At 48.8% G+C, this 15540-nt stretch overlaps 1 protein-coding gene across 10 annotated transcripts in view; it reads left to right on the top strand.

Moving 5' to 3' along the window:
* Positions 1 to 10009, top strand: part of PTPRS (protein tyrosine phosphatase receptor type S) — a 353020-nt gene extending 343011 nt beyond the window's left edge. For all 10 annotated transcript variants that reach the window (XM_087922613.1, XM_087922619.1, XM_087922620.1 and 7 more), the window contains 3 exons: positions 2036 to 2190; positions 6981 to 7116; positions 8219 to 10009. In XM_087922613.1, coding sequence (XP_087778739.1) covers positions 2036 to 2190; positions 6981 to 7116; positions 8219 to 8287 — 360 coding nt within the window. In that variant the 3' untranslated portion in view covers positions 8288 to 10009. The remainder of the gene's footprint in view (positions 1 to 2035; positions 2191 to 6980; positions 7117 to 8218) is intronic.
* Positions 10010 to 15540: the final 5531 nt, after the last annotated feature.

Here is a 15540-nt window from a genome sequence, read left to right as displayed (position 1 = left end):
TTCCTTGGTTTTTCTTCAAAATTACACCACTGCCAGTGCATAATCCTCCCCACATCCCTCTTCCTAAACTCCCTTTTATTCCATCTGCATGAATTCTGCTATGAAATCATCAACCACCCCCTGTGCTTTCTCTCTCTCAGTGGTTTAATTCTTTCAAACGTGTTTCCAAGGTTTTTCCTGCTTCTGGAGGACGTGAAAAGCCACCTGTGCCTTTCTCTCTCTTTCTCTCTTTTGTCCCGCTCCCTCCATGCTGTGTCACCCTGACCGCTGCACCATTTTAAAAAAATTCATTACATTTGTCTCCTGCTCCTTAAAGAAACGCAGGGAGCCCCGCCTGAGCCATCGGCGTGACTCAGCCCCAAAATTCAGCCGTTGCAGAATTTCTGCTGAGGCACCAGATTTAAGGGTACCGCCTTCTCCCACCCTGAGTGTCAGCCTCGCGCCGGACTTGAGAGGTAGCCTAAATTTGAGCGAGAATGTCTTAGCTAGGTCACCGTTGAGTTTGCAGCTAAGGAAGGATAGAAACTGGACCTTGGGGTTGGTTTGCCAGAGCCTCAGATTGAGACTTTAGTTCCTTAGTTCACAAATCCTCAGCTATTTTTATATTTTTATCCCCTGGATTTGCCTCTCCTTCTTCAATGGCATCCCTTTCTTAAAAAGGGGTTCAGCACTGGTTTGTTGATAAGAGTATGTTGAGTTTTCTGACACACACCCACACAACACACCCACACACACCCCCGTGGCTACCCCTCAAATTCCTAACCTGGGTTTCAAAAATTTTAGCAATGGGTTCTCTGCCCGGTTGCTGAGTGGGCGTGGCCTACTCAGCCTCCTGAACCCCGGTAGTGGGGGGCGTTTTTGCCCTCCCCGGGCTCCGGAGGCTTTCCTCAGGTCTCCGGGAGGGTGAAAATGGGCTCCCCGGGCTCCAGAGGCTCTCTGGAAGCCAGAAACAGGCCCGTTTCCAGCCTTCCCGAACTTCCGTGAGGCCCGTTTTTCAGCCTCCCCGCACGCCCTGCATTGACTTGCATCCAAAACAGGCCGTGTGGGGACTCCTGGGAGGGGAGGGGTGGGTAGGGCCAGCCAGGAGTGGGATTTGGTGGGGGGGTCTCCAAACTGCACAGAATCTTAGCTAGGGGCTCTCACAACCCCCTGCGAACCCCCAGCAGCCCAGCCCTGATTTTCCTACAAGTTTATGTAGAGTATTGATGTGACCAGCTAACCTAAATAAAGTGACTCTGGGCAGCTTACAAGGGAAAAGAAACCCAAGTTTAAAGCAGCGATCGATAACCCCAATAATGGGCCAGCTGGCTCACCATTGTCTGATGATGAGCGCTTGGCTCAGCCTGATTCCAATCCCCGGGGAATAACCCAAGTTTTTAAAACTTTTCTAAAGGCCAGCAAAACTCAGGGCCTGATTTGTGGATGGAGCCAATGAACGTTCTTGGATGAGGATTGAGATAAACACGCACACACACATAGACACCGCTCAAACAATAAACTTTCTTTGCGCTAGACAAGCCAAAACCACACAGAAGTCTCCGGTACAGGTAGTCCTTGATTTACGGCCACAATTGGGGTTCGTATCTCCATTGCTATGCAAGGCAATTGCTAAGTGAGCCGTGCTCGATGTCGCGACCTCTTTTGCCCCTGTTGTTAAGCAAATGGCTTCAGTTGTTAAGTGAAACAGATAGTCGTTGAGCGAATCTAACCTCCTCCGCTGAGGTTTTCTGTCGAAAGCTGACTGGGAAAGGTCGCAAGTGATGAACCCATGAACTTTGGGATGCTGCAGCTGTCATCAATACAGGTTACCAAGCGCCCAAATTTTCATGACGTGTCTGCGGGGAGGCTGCGAAGATCGTAAGTGTGAGGACCAGGCGTAAGTCACTTTTTTTCAGTGCTGTTGTAACTTTGAATGGTTGCTAAACGAATGATCGTCAATCAAGGACTACCTGCAAGTTTTGAGAACTTGCTCTGCTCTGCCAGTTCTGTTTTTACACCTTCCATTTTTGCCCTTTTTTTTTTCTTTTACTTCCAGGACGGCCAGTCTAGAACCGTGCGTCAGTTCCAGTTCACGGACTGGCCAGAACAAGGTGTGCCAAAATCCGGCGAAGGCTTCATCGATTTCATCGGGCAGGTGCACAAAACTAAGGAGCAGTTTGGACAAGACGGGCCAATTTCCGTCCACTGCAGGTACATGCAGCCAAAAAGAGGCTGGACTGCCCCCTGTCAAAAAAGGTGTGGGGTTGGACTAGATTACCTACAACAGGGGTCCCCAACCACCGGTCCCCGGACCGGTACCTGTCTGTGGAACAATTTCTACCGGGCCGCCGGTTTGCTGGGCGCCGCCATCTTGTTTTGATGAAAAAGTGCTTCCGGTGAGCTTTTCTGGGTAGAAAGCGGCGTTTGGGTGCTGAAAGAATCCTCGCGCCTTAGTTTCATCGAGGGGGGGGGGCGGCTTCGAACAAAACAAAACCGTCCCAAAGCCGTCGCAAAGCCCATCGACAAGGGTACAAAGGAGGAGTTGAAGGTGGCGGGGAGAAGCGGGGGACGGCTGGCTGGCCGGTCGCTCAGCTCGCCTTGCCATGCGTGCTGATGCCGGTACCGGGCCGCCGGTGATTTTGTGATGCCGGTACCGGGCCGCGGCACAAAAAAGGTTGGGGACCGCTGACCTACAAGGCCCCTTTCAACTCTGTGGATCTGTAAACTATTTTAAAAGTGGAGCTGCCAGTCCACTTTGCTTTGCTAGCCCTCTGCCAGCGAAAATGGGGAGCCCGGAGAGACCACACTCGCTCCCGTACTCCCATTTTCGCTGGCAGAGGCACCGCAGGCCGGTTCTTCACTGTTTCCAGGGCCAAATCTAAGCACCCTGTGGGGCGGATCCAGCCTGGGGGCCTTGAGTTTGACACCCCTGGTTTAGATCAAAAGCTAAGGTGTCCATAACAGGGGGAGAAGGTCATAAACGAGGTTGGCTGTAATTGTGCGAGCAAAGCAAGGTTTTGGTTCGTGTGGTCCCAGCTCCCCTCTCGCCATCTGGACCCCGCAGATGGCTCCGGACAGGCCCGATCCCTGGCAGGATTTTCTCTCTCCATTCTTCGCCCCGGACTCGAGCTGAAAAACTGGGACATTCCCATGGCAGGAAGGCCCAGCTTTCTTCCAAATGGAGCATCTCTCCACAGCGGCGGATTTCATTTTTGCACAACAGGCATCGCTGACCTCCTTACCACTCTCTGTACGCGCAGACCGTTAGTCCCCGCGAGTTTCAGTATTTCCATTCTGGGAGCTCAAATCATATTATTGGGCTGTTCTGTTCTGCTCCTTCGCTTCCCCTCTGCCCACTTCCCCTAAAATACAAACAGTGAGCAGCTTTCAGTCCTGATTTCCAAGCTCACCTGCAGATGAGCAGAGAAAAGCCCTTCCTCCACCCGTTGCCTTTCTTCGCGAGGCTCGTTAATTGATAAAGGATTTTCTTTGTAGAATGGAGAGGAACTAACTGGCTAAATAGCCCATTCGATGGTGAGATGTTGACCTCCTGGTAAATTGCAAAGCTTTAAATTCTGTCTTTCTACAACTCTGGGGAATAGAGAGATTAGAGCAAATTGCTGTTTACCGATCGAGGAGAATTGGTAGCTCAGGGTTTGAACTGTGGGGTCTTTGGTGCTCTCTGAACTTGGTTGTTTTCCGGTAGATGTTTCATGACCCAAATAGGTAGCATCATCAGTGCTACAAGGGGATGTGGGGGGATTGTACAGAGGAGCAGAAAGAGGACAAGGAGAAAAAAGAAGAGGAGGAGGAAGAGGACCGTGAGGCTCTCGGTGCTCTCTGAGCTTGGTGGGGGTTTTTTTTTGCATGTTTCATGACCCAACTAGGTAACATCATCAGTACTAGAAGGGAGAGAGGGGTTTGTGGGAAGAAGAAGGAGGACTATGATGTCCTTGGTGCTCTATGAGCTTGGCTGGTTTCTTGCAGATGTTTCATGACCCAACTAGGTAGCATCACCTGTGCTAAAAAGGAGTGTGGTTTGTGGAGAGGAGGAGGAGGAGGAATGTGGGGCCCTTGGGGCCCTCTGAGCTTGGTTGGTTGTGTGTGTGTGTGTGTGTGTGTGTGTGTTTGTAGATATTTCATTATCCAAGTAGGTAACATCATCAGTCCTAGATGGGAGTAGGGTTTGTGGAATGGAGGAGGAGGAGGAGGAGACCGGGAAGGGGTCCTTGAGGTTGCTCTGAGGTTGCTTGTATTCTTGCAGACGTTTCATTACCCCATTAGGGAGCATCATCAGTGCTGGAAGGGGTGGTGGCATTTGTTCTCTTTTTAGATAGCTTGTCCTGTCAGTGTCAGTGGGAATGTTCTTCTAGATATTTCCTCACCCAGCTAGGTAACATCCTCTGCGCTAGAAGGGAGTGGAGTTTGTGGCAAGGAGGAGAAGGAAGACTGTGCGGGGTCTCTGTTGCTCTCTGAGCTGGGTAGTTCTCTTGCAGACGTTTCATGACCCAGCTAGGTAACATCACCAGAGTGCTAGATGGGAGTGACCAGCTCCCATTGGTCTCTGTTTACCTTTCCAGTCCAAAAGTATTCACAAAAGCCTCTTGAGAACACAGAACCCATCCACCTTTTTCCGAAGAGACCCCAAAAGTTGGGGCTCCCTCATAGCTTCCGGAAGATAAAATCCCCCGGATATTGCTTGCTAATCTATGATTAAAGCTTTCGGTCATGACGCCTCGGCAGGCAGGCAGGTGAAGGATTCTCTGCTTAGGCTGGTGGGATTCCCCCTCAGCCCCGAGGGACCTGTCTTGTGGGTGGAGGACGGCATCTGTTTCTCTACCTCTGCCCTCCTGCCTGGCTACAGCTGGAGAAACCTTGCAAATCCAGCCAAGGAACCGGCGGCACCGGGGTGGCGGGGTAAATTGATACGCTGCTGTAGCTCCTCCATAGAGGTTTGCAGGTCCGCCACTTCCGATTCGCTCTCCGTTCTTCTTTGTAGGCCAGCTGTTTCCCTTGGCATCTCCTGCCTCAAATTGGGGGGGTGGGGTGGCAGAGGACTCCGGTTGTGTGGGCAGCAAGCATACGTAACGGCTTCCCAGAAGCTGTCCTGGCCAAAAGGCGAGAGACCCTTTGCATGTGTCGATTTATTCAATTTAGATCCCAACCGTCTCATTCTGAAAAGCTACTCTGGGCAGCTTTAACAGTTAAAATGCTGGGTGTTTTTTTTTTTTAAATCCTTTGAAATAATAGAATAATAGGTCTTCTACTCCAGCCCGCCTGCTCGAGCTGGAGACGAGCTAAACCATTTCAGGCAAGTGGCCGTCCAACCTCTTAAAACGTTCAGTGTTGGAGCATCTAGTACTTCTGGAGGGAAGGAGTTCCCCTGGTTAATTGTCCTCCCCGTTAGAAAGTTTCTCCCTAATTCCAGGTTGCTTCTCTCCTTGGTTAGTTTCCATCCGTTGCTTCTTGTCTTGCCTTTCTGGTACTTTGGAGAATAGGTTGACTCCCTCTTCTTTGGGGCAGCCCCCCCCCCCTCAAATATTGGAAGACTGATATCATGGCGAGACAAGAAACGATGGATGGGAACTGATCCAGGAGAGAGATTCAACCTGGAAATGAGGAGAAACTTTCTGACAGTGAGAGGAATCAACCCATGGAACAGAAGTTGCCCTCGGAAGTTGTGGGAGCGCCATCGCAATTGGAAGCTTTGAAGAAGAGACTGGACTGCCATTTGTCAGTGGGGGGTAGGACTAGATGACCTATAAGGTCCCTTCCAACTCTGATTATCTGTTATCATGTCACCCCTAGTCCCTCTTCTCTCTAGAGTGCAGGTACCTAACTTCTGCAACGATTTCCCCTACGTTTTAGCCTATGATCCCCTGATCACCTTTTTTGCTCTTCTCTTCACTCCTTCCAGGGTCTCGAATCTTTTTTATATTGTGGTGACCAAAACTGGATGCAATATTCCAAGTGTGGTCTTGCCATAAATATAATAAATATATAAATTATATTTAAATAAATTTAATATAATAAAATGCAAGGAATAGAATAGGAATAGAACAGAAAAGAATAGAATAGGAATAAAAATAGAACAGAGCAGAATAGAATAGGAATGGAATGGGATGGGATAGAATGGAATGGAATGGAATGGAATGGAATGGAATGGAATGGAATAGAATAGAATAGAATAGAATAGAATAGAATAGAATAGAATAGAGCAGAATAGGAATAGAAATAGAAATAGCAATAGGAATAGAACAGAAAAGAATACAATAGGAATGGGATGGAATAGGAATAGAATAGAAAGATGGGATAGAATGGAATGGAATGGAATATCACCCGTTCCTTCTGAGCCCAGGGGCTGGTGAGAGTTTAGCGTTTGCTTCTCCCCCAAGAAATGGATATATTTGAGATTCTGTCTTTAAATGAAGGATTTGGGCACACCATGCTATTGACCCCAGGACCTGCCAGAAAAGACGGTCCCATCTTCCGGACTGAATGTAGGAGTCCTTGTGTTAGCCATCATTGTGCCTGGGGGCTTTGAGTTCATTGGCAGGCTGATTAAGGCAGGGGCCGGCAGACAGAGTTGTTGAGACCGTGCTGTGCTTGGCACGGGCAGTTCATGAAAACCACGGGGTCTTTTCTCGGGATTATGCTGCAGCTGTGGGAGGTAGCTGCTTTAAAGGGTCTGCTTCTTTACAGGTCCACCTCTTGATTTCAGTTCCAAAGCCCTAATTCTCCCGTCTTGGCAGCCCTTCGGGCAGGGGGTCCCCAATGCTGGCTCGAGAATTCTGGGAATTGAAGTCCACAAGTCTGAAAGTTGCCACGTTTGGGGACCTCCGTCTTAGGTTTTCTTCCAAGGAATGAGAGAATCTGTAGCGATTGGACTAAGGCAGCTTGCGGCTGTCTGCTTCGTGCCTCGCCTTGCGAAAGTAGGCATTAGGTGGGTTTCCTCGCGGGCCCTCCACACCCATCCATGTCCCCTCTCTTCTTTCTGGCAGTGCGGGAGTAGGCAGGACCGGCGTCTTCATCACGCTAAGCATCGTCCTGGAGAGGATGCGCTACGAAGGGGTAGTGGACATTTTCCAGACCGTGAAGATGCTGAGGACACAACGGCCGGCCATGGTGCAGACAGAGGTGAGAAAGGGAGGGCTTCACATAGGACCCACTCGAGACAAAGCCAGCATGCCCCATTGATATTTGCACCCAGGATCTTTCTCAGACAGGCAGTAGGGACCCCGGGGAACCCTCTTAGCCCTCAAACCAATACTGGGGTGTGTTTTTCGAAAGAGTCAGGAAGGGAAATCCCTGGTGGGGCGAGAATAATTTGGTACAACAGGTCTCCAGATAGTTGCATGTTGGTGGCACGCCCATCAGGTGAAGGGAGACGGTGAGTTCTAGTCCCCCCTTAGACCTGAAAGCCGCCTAGGTGAGTTTGGGCCAATCACCAGGAGATGGTGAGTTCTAGTCCCGCCTTCATAAAAGCCAGCGGGGTAATTTTCAGCCAGTCACCAGGAGCCTGTGAGTTCTAGTCAGGGGTGGGATTTGAAAATCCCAGCAACCGGTTCTCTGCCCGGTTGCTGGGCGGGCGTGGCCACGGTGGGCGTGGCCTACCGGAACTTCCGGTTCTGCCGTTTTTCATCTTCCCTAGAGTCCGAAGGGCCGCTGGAAGCCCATTTCTGGACTCCCAGAACTTCCGATTCGGCTGTTTTTCCCCCCCCCTCCACGCAGACCCTGCACTTACCTGCATCCAAAATGGCCCAGGTAGAGACTCCTGGGAGGGGCGGTGAGGGGTGGGCAGGGCCAGCCGGTGAGTTCAACTACCGGTTCCATGAACCAGGTGTAAATTTAACATCTAGTTCACCTGAACTGGGCCGAACCGGCTGAATCCCACCCCTGGTTCTAGTCCTGCCTTAGTTATGAAAGCCAGCTGGGTGACTTTGGGCCAGTCACCAGGAGGCGGTGAGTTCTAGTCCCACCTTAGGCAGGAAGGCCAACTGGGTGACTCTGGGCCAGCCCCTCTCCCTCGGCCCAACCCACCTCACAGGGTTGTTGTCGTGGGGGAAACAGGAGGTAGAAATTGCATTGGATGTTTTCGCCGCTCGAGTTATTTGTACAAATAATAAAAGCAGGATACAAAGAAATAAAACCAAGCATTTTTTTTAATAAATCAGCAAATAAGCCGAGCAAACTCTGCCTGCCGATCAATAACCCGTCTCTCCTTCCTCCCCGCTCCCAGGACGAATACCAGTTCTGCTATCAGGCTGCCCTGGAATACCTGGGAAGTTTTGACCACTATGCAACATAATAAGGAAAAGGAAAACTTTTCAAAAGCCATTCGTTGTGCAGACTCCTTCACACTTTTCAGCCTGCAAGGCTCCCGTTTTGAGCGAGGCGAAGCTCACCTCGACCTTTCTAAACCACCTACAGACTGAATCAGAAAAAAACGTTGCCTCCCCGACCCGCCCATTTCAGGCGCTCCGCCGGAAAGGAGGCGGCAGGGGAGAGGCCGGCAGCAGCGCCCACTCCTTCTCTCGAGGCGCCGCTGCATCTCCGGAAGAGGGACTTCCCCACCCCCCACCCCGCCACCCTCTTGGCCTGTGTTTCGAAAACCCCGGAGCCCCTCCCCCCAGGGTGGCTTCGAAGCAGGGCGGGAATTTCCCCCCCCTTTCCCCCTCTCCTTTTCCTTCTTTTTAAGTGACAAACTTGTATGTTCTTACCTCATCCGGTGTCGACGGTGTCGGGGAGCCCACGGACCGCGTGCAACTGAACCAGAAAACCGTATTGAAACTTTTTCCTATTGCGGCAGGCGCCGGGTCTCGTCCACGCACACCCTGGGAGAGCAGCGGTCGGATTGGGAAAGAAAGAAAGAAAGAAAGAAAAACAAACACCATGGCCAAGAACCAGAGAGTTTACACACAGACAGAGAGAGAGAGAAACAAGAACAACTGATGGGGAGAAATAGCAAAAGAAGAATTTGGCCACCACAAAGTAACATTTTAGGTTTCGGTTGACGTTACTAACCTTGTGGGCGGACTTAAAGGAAGCCACTTGAGGTGTGAAAAATTAAAAAAGAGGCAAAGAAAGCAATTTTTTTGCGTCAGGTTGGAGTGGCAGGACTCCACACCTGGGGGGGGGGGGGGGTTTGGCTGTCCTGCGGCTTCTTTCTCAGCTTAGCTTCTTCAAACACTTTTTAACATTCCTCTTCTTTTACCAACCTTCTTCACCATGTCCAAAAAAAAAAAAAAGCAAAACCAGAACAGGCAATAAACACGTCCTCCCAATCCACCCAGGCATTTCACATTTTGCAAAATAAAAAAAAATGAAAATAAAATCCACGGGTTTTTGCCGCTCGCCCCCCCACCACGCATTAATCTAAACTCTGAATTTTGGGAAATCTGCAAATGCCAGTTCCAGGCGATCTCCTGTTCTCCAGATTTCAAAAAAAAAAAAAAAAATAGGAGCCATGGAGATTTGAAATACATTTCACAAGAGTTCCAATTTTTTGTTTTGTTTTGTTTTGTTGTTTTTAAGGAATTCTTCCCCCTGCTTTTCTGATTCCCTTTAGCCCATCCAAATTAGTCTCTCTTTTTTTGTTGTTGTCCGTCGTTGCTCTCATTTATTTCTGTGGGTGTTTTAACTTCCCCTCCCCTGATGCCAAAGAGAAAAATGGCAGATTTGAAGACGAGCCTGTGGATTTTGGGGACAGAGAAAGCTCGCGCAGGCTTCCTTAACGTCCAAATTAACAGAAAGGTACTTTCCATTTCAAAATCCAGGCAGAATAAACCAAGACTGCAAGGATTTGGTTATAAGAATTAGGCACCATCACTGAGTGGCTTTCTTTAAAAAAAAAAAAAAAAAGGTATCGATGTAACTCTTATAAGTGACATTTATTTCTTATTTTTATTTCCTGGGTCTCCTTTTTTTAATAGTGTAATTTTTTTTTCCTTTTTTTAAAAAATATGTAAAAATACAAAAGAATTATCAGTCAACGAATTTACAAAAAAAAAAAAAACTACTTATTTGTTCATATTATGTTTAAAGACAAGTCTATTTTTTCACTGTAGAAATGTTAACGTGTAATGGTTGTGTGACATAAGAGAAACGCTGTGCAAAATAATTGCTACTTTTACATATTGCTTTTCTACCATTTAAAAAAAAAAAAAGGGACGAGAGGAGGAGGAAGAGGAAGGAAAGGGGTCACTGCTTACGTTTCGACGAAAACGTTGCGGCTTTTCTTCTACTTTTTCCCCCCCAAGAATGATGATGGTCGTTATTCATCTCTCTTCGGAGGCCTTTTTGGGGGAGCCTGGCCAGAGGGAGTAACTTCTAAGGATCCCGGAAGGGGTCTTTGGCCCCTGAATTGCCCCAGGCCCAATGAGGACACCCCAAACCCCGAGAAAGCCCCCCCCGCCCAACCACGCTGCCTTTGCATCCAGAGAAAACCCTCCCTGAATCTCCCATTGCATCCCCGGGACCCCCCCCCCACACACAAGAAAAAATTCCGATTTAAAATCCTCAATGATGTCCTTTTCCAGTCCAGGAGGGGCTCAAAACGTCCACATTTCCTGCTTCTTAGGGGCTTTTTTTTTGTGGGGGGTGGGATGGATGCCAGCTGGAACGTGTCCGGGTGGACAAAAACGCAGCTCCAAAGCTCTGTTCAGCCTTAAAATACGGGGTGGCCTCAGGCCGGTCCCTCTCTTGCTCTTAGCCTAACCTACCTCGCAAGGCCGTAGGGAGGAGAGAACTGCTCGGGGTGTTATCCTTCGGAGGAAGGACGAGGGGCCCTCCGAAAACCGGCCTCTTTCTCCTGGGCACGGAGGGCGCTTCTCTGGATGAAGGCTGCCAAATCCCTCAGGCAGTTCAAGAACAAGGAGTCCTCGATTTACCACAGTTCATTTAGTGGCCGCTCTTAGTTACACCGACACAGGGAAAAAAAGTTAGACCTGTGACCATTTTTCACACTCTGCGGCCGCCCCCACGGTCATGGGAACAAGATTCAGACTCTTTTGGCGGTTGGTTCACACTTAACGACCGTTGCAGCATCCCCCACCGTCATGTTGATTCACATTTATGATGGTCACAGCATGTGGTCCCCTTTGGTGACCTTCCAACCAGCGAAGCCGCCACGGGGAAGCCAGATTCACTTAACGACCGTGTGACTCACTTACCAGCTGCAGTGATTCACTTAACCAAGCGCGGGAATGAAAGGTCATAACATGGGGCCAAAAACTCGCTTAACAACTGTCTCATTTAACAACCAAAATTGGGGGCTCCTTTGGGTTGGTAAGTTGAGGCCTGACCTGTAGATCTTTTTCCCGAAAGGGATGGTCCATACGAGCAGCAATAGACGCATATCGCTAAATATATATATAAATATAGACAAAGGTACGGTAGCAAGCCAAGGGCCCACCCCGGGGGTTTCCCCCCCCCCTTCCATCCATCCACCCTGTCCAGACCTGGGTTCAAGTCCTGTCGCTTCTGAGCGATCATTTCCGGGAACGGCTAAATATCTGGCTTGGAAAAACCTGGATCTATTTCTTCTTTTCTTTCTTTTTTTAAGGGGGGGGGGAGGGGGGGAGGCAAGGAAATGGATTCTCCTGGCTTGATCAGAATGGTATTTTTTAAAAGAATATATCTCTATATCTATATTTGTGAGCTCTTCCCCCCCCCCCCCCCCAGGTCCCCGTCTCGTTCTCTCAACTTTCTTTACAGGTTTTGGACATTTGAAAAAGAAAAGCTTATTTTGGCAGGGCCAGGGAAGGGAAAGAGAGGTGAGGGGAGGAGAGCGGATGGGGGAGAGTCGGCTGTCGAGGGGCCGGACGGGACCAGCTGCCCCCCCTTTTTTTTTCTTCTTCCTTCCTTCCCGTGGCCCCTCCTCCCCTCCTTTCTGCGAAAGCGAGGCCCTGGCGCCAGCAGCCTGCCATGCCAAGTGGACAAACCAGTCTGAAGTGGTCACCACGCCACTCTGTATGTAGATATATATATTGACTTTGTATTAAAGGAAGATTGTCTGGAAAAAAAAAGAAAAAAACCACAAGGTGTTGGAAAAGGTGTTTATTTTTTGGATGGGGGGGTGGGGCAAAAGGGGGCTGGGACGGAGGGCGGGGTGGATGTACCGGATGGCAACCATGGACCCCCCCCCCCCCCAAAATATTCCAAGCGGTCATCCCTGACCAGAGATCCTAGAATTGGGCCGAAACGTTCTGGATAATTCTTCTTTCATAGCTAAAACGGGGGGATTTTCTTGGGGGGGGGGTCTTGGTGGGATTGTCGGAGCCCCCTGCAGGGAACGAGCCAGGATCCCTTCTCTGGCTGTGCCCACTTCCCTCCCACGAGCGAATTTGGGGTTTTGCTGGCCTTCGTCTCGCGATGTGACGTTCTTCGTAAGTTGAGGTCCACGGCTGGTCTAGGAAACCTCTTGAGCTTCTCTGAACAAGCTTCCTTTCCCCCCCATCCTTCCCTACAGCCTGTGGATCAGTGGTGGGAATTCAACCGGTGTAACGACCGGTTCGGTGAGCGTGCGCTTTTTGCGCGCACGCGGCAATTAACAAAGAGCCCATTTATGCTAAAATTTACCTTCTACTGCAGCCCCGGTGAGAAAAACAGCCGAGGCAGGGCAATCGGCCGTGCCGTGCGAATCAGCGGAGCTGGAAACGCAAAAATAAAAGAACAGGCTGGGGCAGCGGTGGCTCACCTTTTGGGGCTCCTGTGCCAAAAATTGTGTATGCGCACTTGCATGCCATCCCCCCGAAGGAAATGCATGCGCTCCCCCCCCCATGCCTCTTTACCTGCACTGTGCCTCCCAGCTGATTTTCGGCCAGTTTGAGGCCTTTTTCGGCCTGCCAGAGGCTTGAGGGAAGCCTTTGCAGGCCGAAAAATAGGCCCATTTCATCACTTTCTGTATTTCTGGAAATACCGGTAGAGATAAAACGGGCCTATTTTTCGGCCTGCAAAGAGCTTCCCTCAAGCCTCTGGCAGGCTGAGAAAGGCCTCAAACCGGCTGAAAATCAGCTAGGAGGCACGCGCATGCACAGTGAAGTAAGTTTGCCTGGGGCTCGCGCGCCCGCACAAATGACTGTCCTGCCATCCCGGGACTAGGGCACAGGCGGGTGGGCGGGGCCAACAAGTCACCGGTACTACCGGTTCTCTCTAATGCGTCTGCTAGGGCTTTCCTCTGCCCTGGACAGGTGGGAAGCTCACAGGCAGCCCTTTGTGGACTAGTGTTTTTGTCAACCTCATCCACTTTTAAGAGTAAGGAGCCATATATTATAAAAGCCATACTTTTTTCATATCTGTATCCTATCTAGATTTTATTTGCAATTGAGGCCACCCTGATAGCATAATGTCCTGGTCTTCAACCTCTCGCTTCGATTTTAATTTCCCTTCAGTGTCCAAAATGTTTTTATCACCATTTTTTCCCGAACTTCACCAGATCTGGGTATGTGAAGGTTTCCATCAAAGGAAACCATCCATTGAGGGCCATATTTACTTACCATACTTCAAGATGGTTGGACTTCAATTCCCAGAATTCCCCAGCCAGCGTGGTTTAAAATTGCTCTTCTCCCAACTCCCAGAATTCCCCAGATAACAAACCTTTAAAATAGGTGGACTTCAATTCCCAGAATTCTCCCAGCCCAGCATGCTGACTGGGGGAATTCTGGGAATTGGAGTCCACGCATCTTAAAATTTCTCAGGTTGAAAAAAATTGCATTCCAGGTTTGTGCCACAAGCTCAGATCAAGCGTTGTAGTGCCTATATATATATATATATATATATATATATGTATGTATGTATATGTATATGTATATGTATATTTATATGCGAAATGCCCCTCACGCATCATCACAAAATCTCCAGAACCGTAAAGCCTACAAACTTGACATTTGGCACGTCTGTTCCTCTTGGCTTCTAGGTGCTCACTCAGAAAAGATTTTTCAAAATGACCGTCCAGAGCACTAGTATTTCGTATATTATTATTATTAACACGCTCTGATGCTAAGGAGTTCTACTCCCCCTCCCCACCTGAAAAGAAATCTCTTCCAAAGGCAAAACACAAGCAGAGGAGTTTCAGTTTCACAGCAACCATGCAGCTTTAGTACAGAACAGTTGAGCTAAGCCACGCCCAGGCTCCTTGCTGTCTCCTTGCTCACATGGCAAATATTGTTTCAGTTTCCAAACAGCCCTCAACTCTCACACGCTGACAGGACGCTAGCCAGATGAATACCGATGGATGGTGGTAGGCAGAGGCACAATTTTTTCCCCCTTATTTTCCTCCCCAAAAACTAATCCAACCACATAGTTCCGTAGGGAAGAAGCACGGGGATCGAGCTAGTATTGAATAGAACACAAATTTCCACTTTCTGCCAGCAAACCTCGAATTACTCACGATTAAAGTGGGCTTAACTTTCTACACTGCAAAATAAGTGAAGGATCAAACCACATTCTTAGTAAAGTCTTGAGTAAGCGTTATAGCACACCAAAGATTAGAAATTAGCGTCTTTTTTACTCTCAACTCTGCAACAAAAGTCCTCACACCCACCGTCTCCAAATCTGCCTCCTTTCTTCCTTTTTTAAAAAGCAGAAACTCTGAAAAAACACCTCTCCCAAGGGCAGAGTTACAATCTGACAGATCTAACAAATCTGATTTTTATCCAGGTTTGGAACTCCGTCTGAACACAACTATGTCAAAAACCTGAATTTAAGCGTTCCTTCTGAACCAGCCAGCCTTTTTGAGCCCTGCAAACAGTTAAAATAAATATATTTTAATCCCCCAAAAGGGGATCGGGCTGTTGAAAACTCAGCTGTTCTCATCTTCCCCAAGCTTTTATTTCAGCTGTAACTGGAAATGTGCTAACACAAATGTCAAGTTACCCAAACTCTACATTATTTTCCAGAAATTGAGACGGGACCACGGCGAGGAAGCATCCAATTCTTCAGATTGTAAATTGTATTCTGGATAGTAAAATGTAATATTTTTGCAAGATGCATCAAAAATAATAATCCTGTTGGGTAAAAACAACAGCAACAAAATAGAAGCGCAGCATCTGTTGTGCTCCTGAAACTAATATTGGCTTACTCTATAAGTAGTCCTCAATTTATGACTGCTTGCTTGCTTTTGGTTTTCAGCAAGCCTTGTCCAGAGCAAACTACAGAGTCCCTGACTCATTTAGTGACCATTTAAAGTTACAACAGCACAGAAAAAAAGTGACTTAGGAGAGGGGTGGGATTCAAATTTTTTTACAACTGGTTCCCTGAGTGTGGCTTAGGTGGTGGGTGTGGCTTGGTGGTCATTTGACTGGCTGGGCGTGGCCAACTCAATATCACTCACATCGAGGCACGCATCTCGCCTGGCCTCATGACTGTGGGGATGCTGCAACAGTCGTAAGTGTGAAAAAGGGTCATAAGTCACTTTTTTCAGTGCCATTGTAACTTTGAATGGTCACTCCACACAAGGAAAGTACCAGCAAAGGAGGGGAAAAAAACTCCAGAGAAGTTCCTGAGACAGGAAGTCTAGTCCTGCCAAGAATGTTAATAAGGGTTAACAGAGAGGCAGTTTCT

The sequence above is a fragment of the Pseudonaja textilis genome, chromosome 1 (assembly GCF_049901715.1).
Source record: "Pseudonaja textilis isolate UNSWEBS1 chromosome 1, rPseTex1.2, whole genome shotgun sequence".
NCBI classification, from domain to species: Eukaryota; Metazoa; Chordata; class Lepidosauria; order Squamata; family Elapidae; genus Pseudonaja; species Pseudonaja textilis.
The sequence above is the reverse complement of the archived record's forward strand: the minus strand, read 5'-3'. Positions and strand labels throughout refer to the sequence as shown.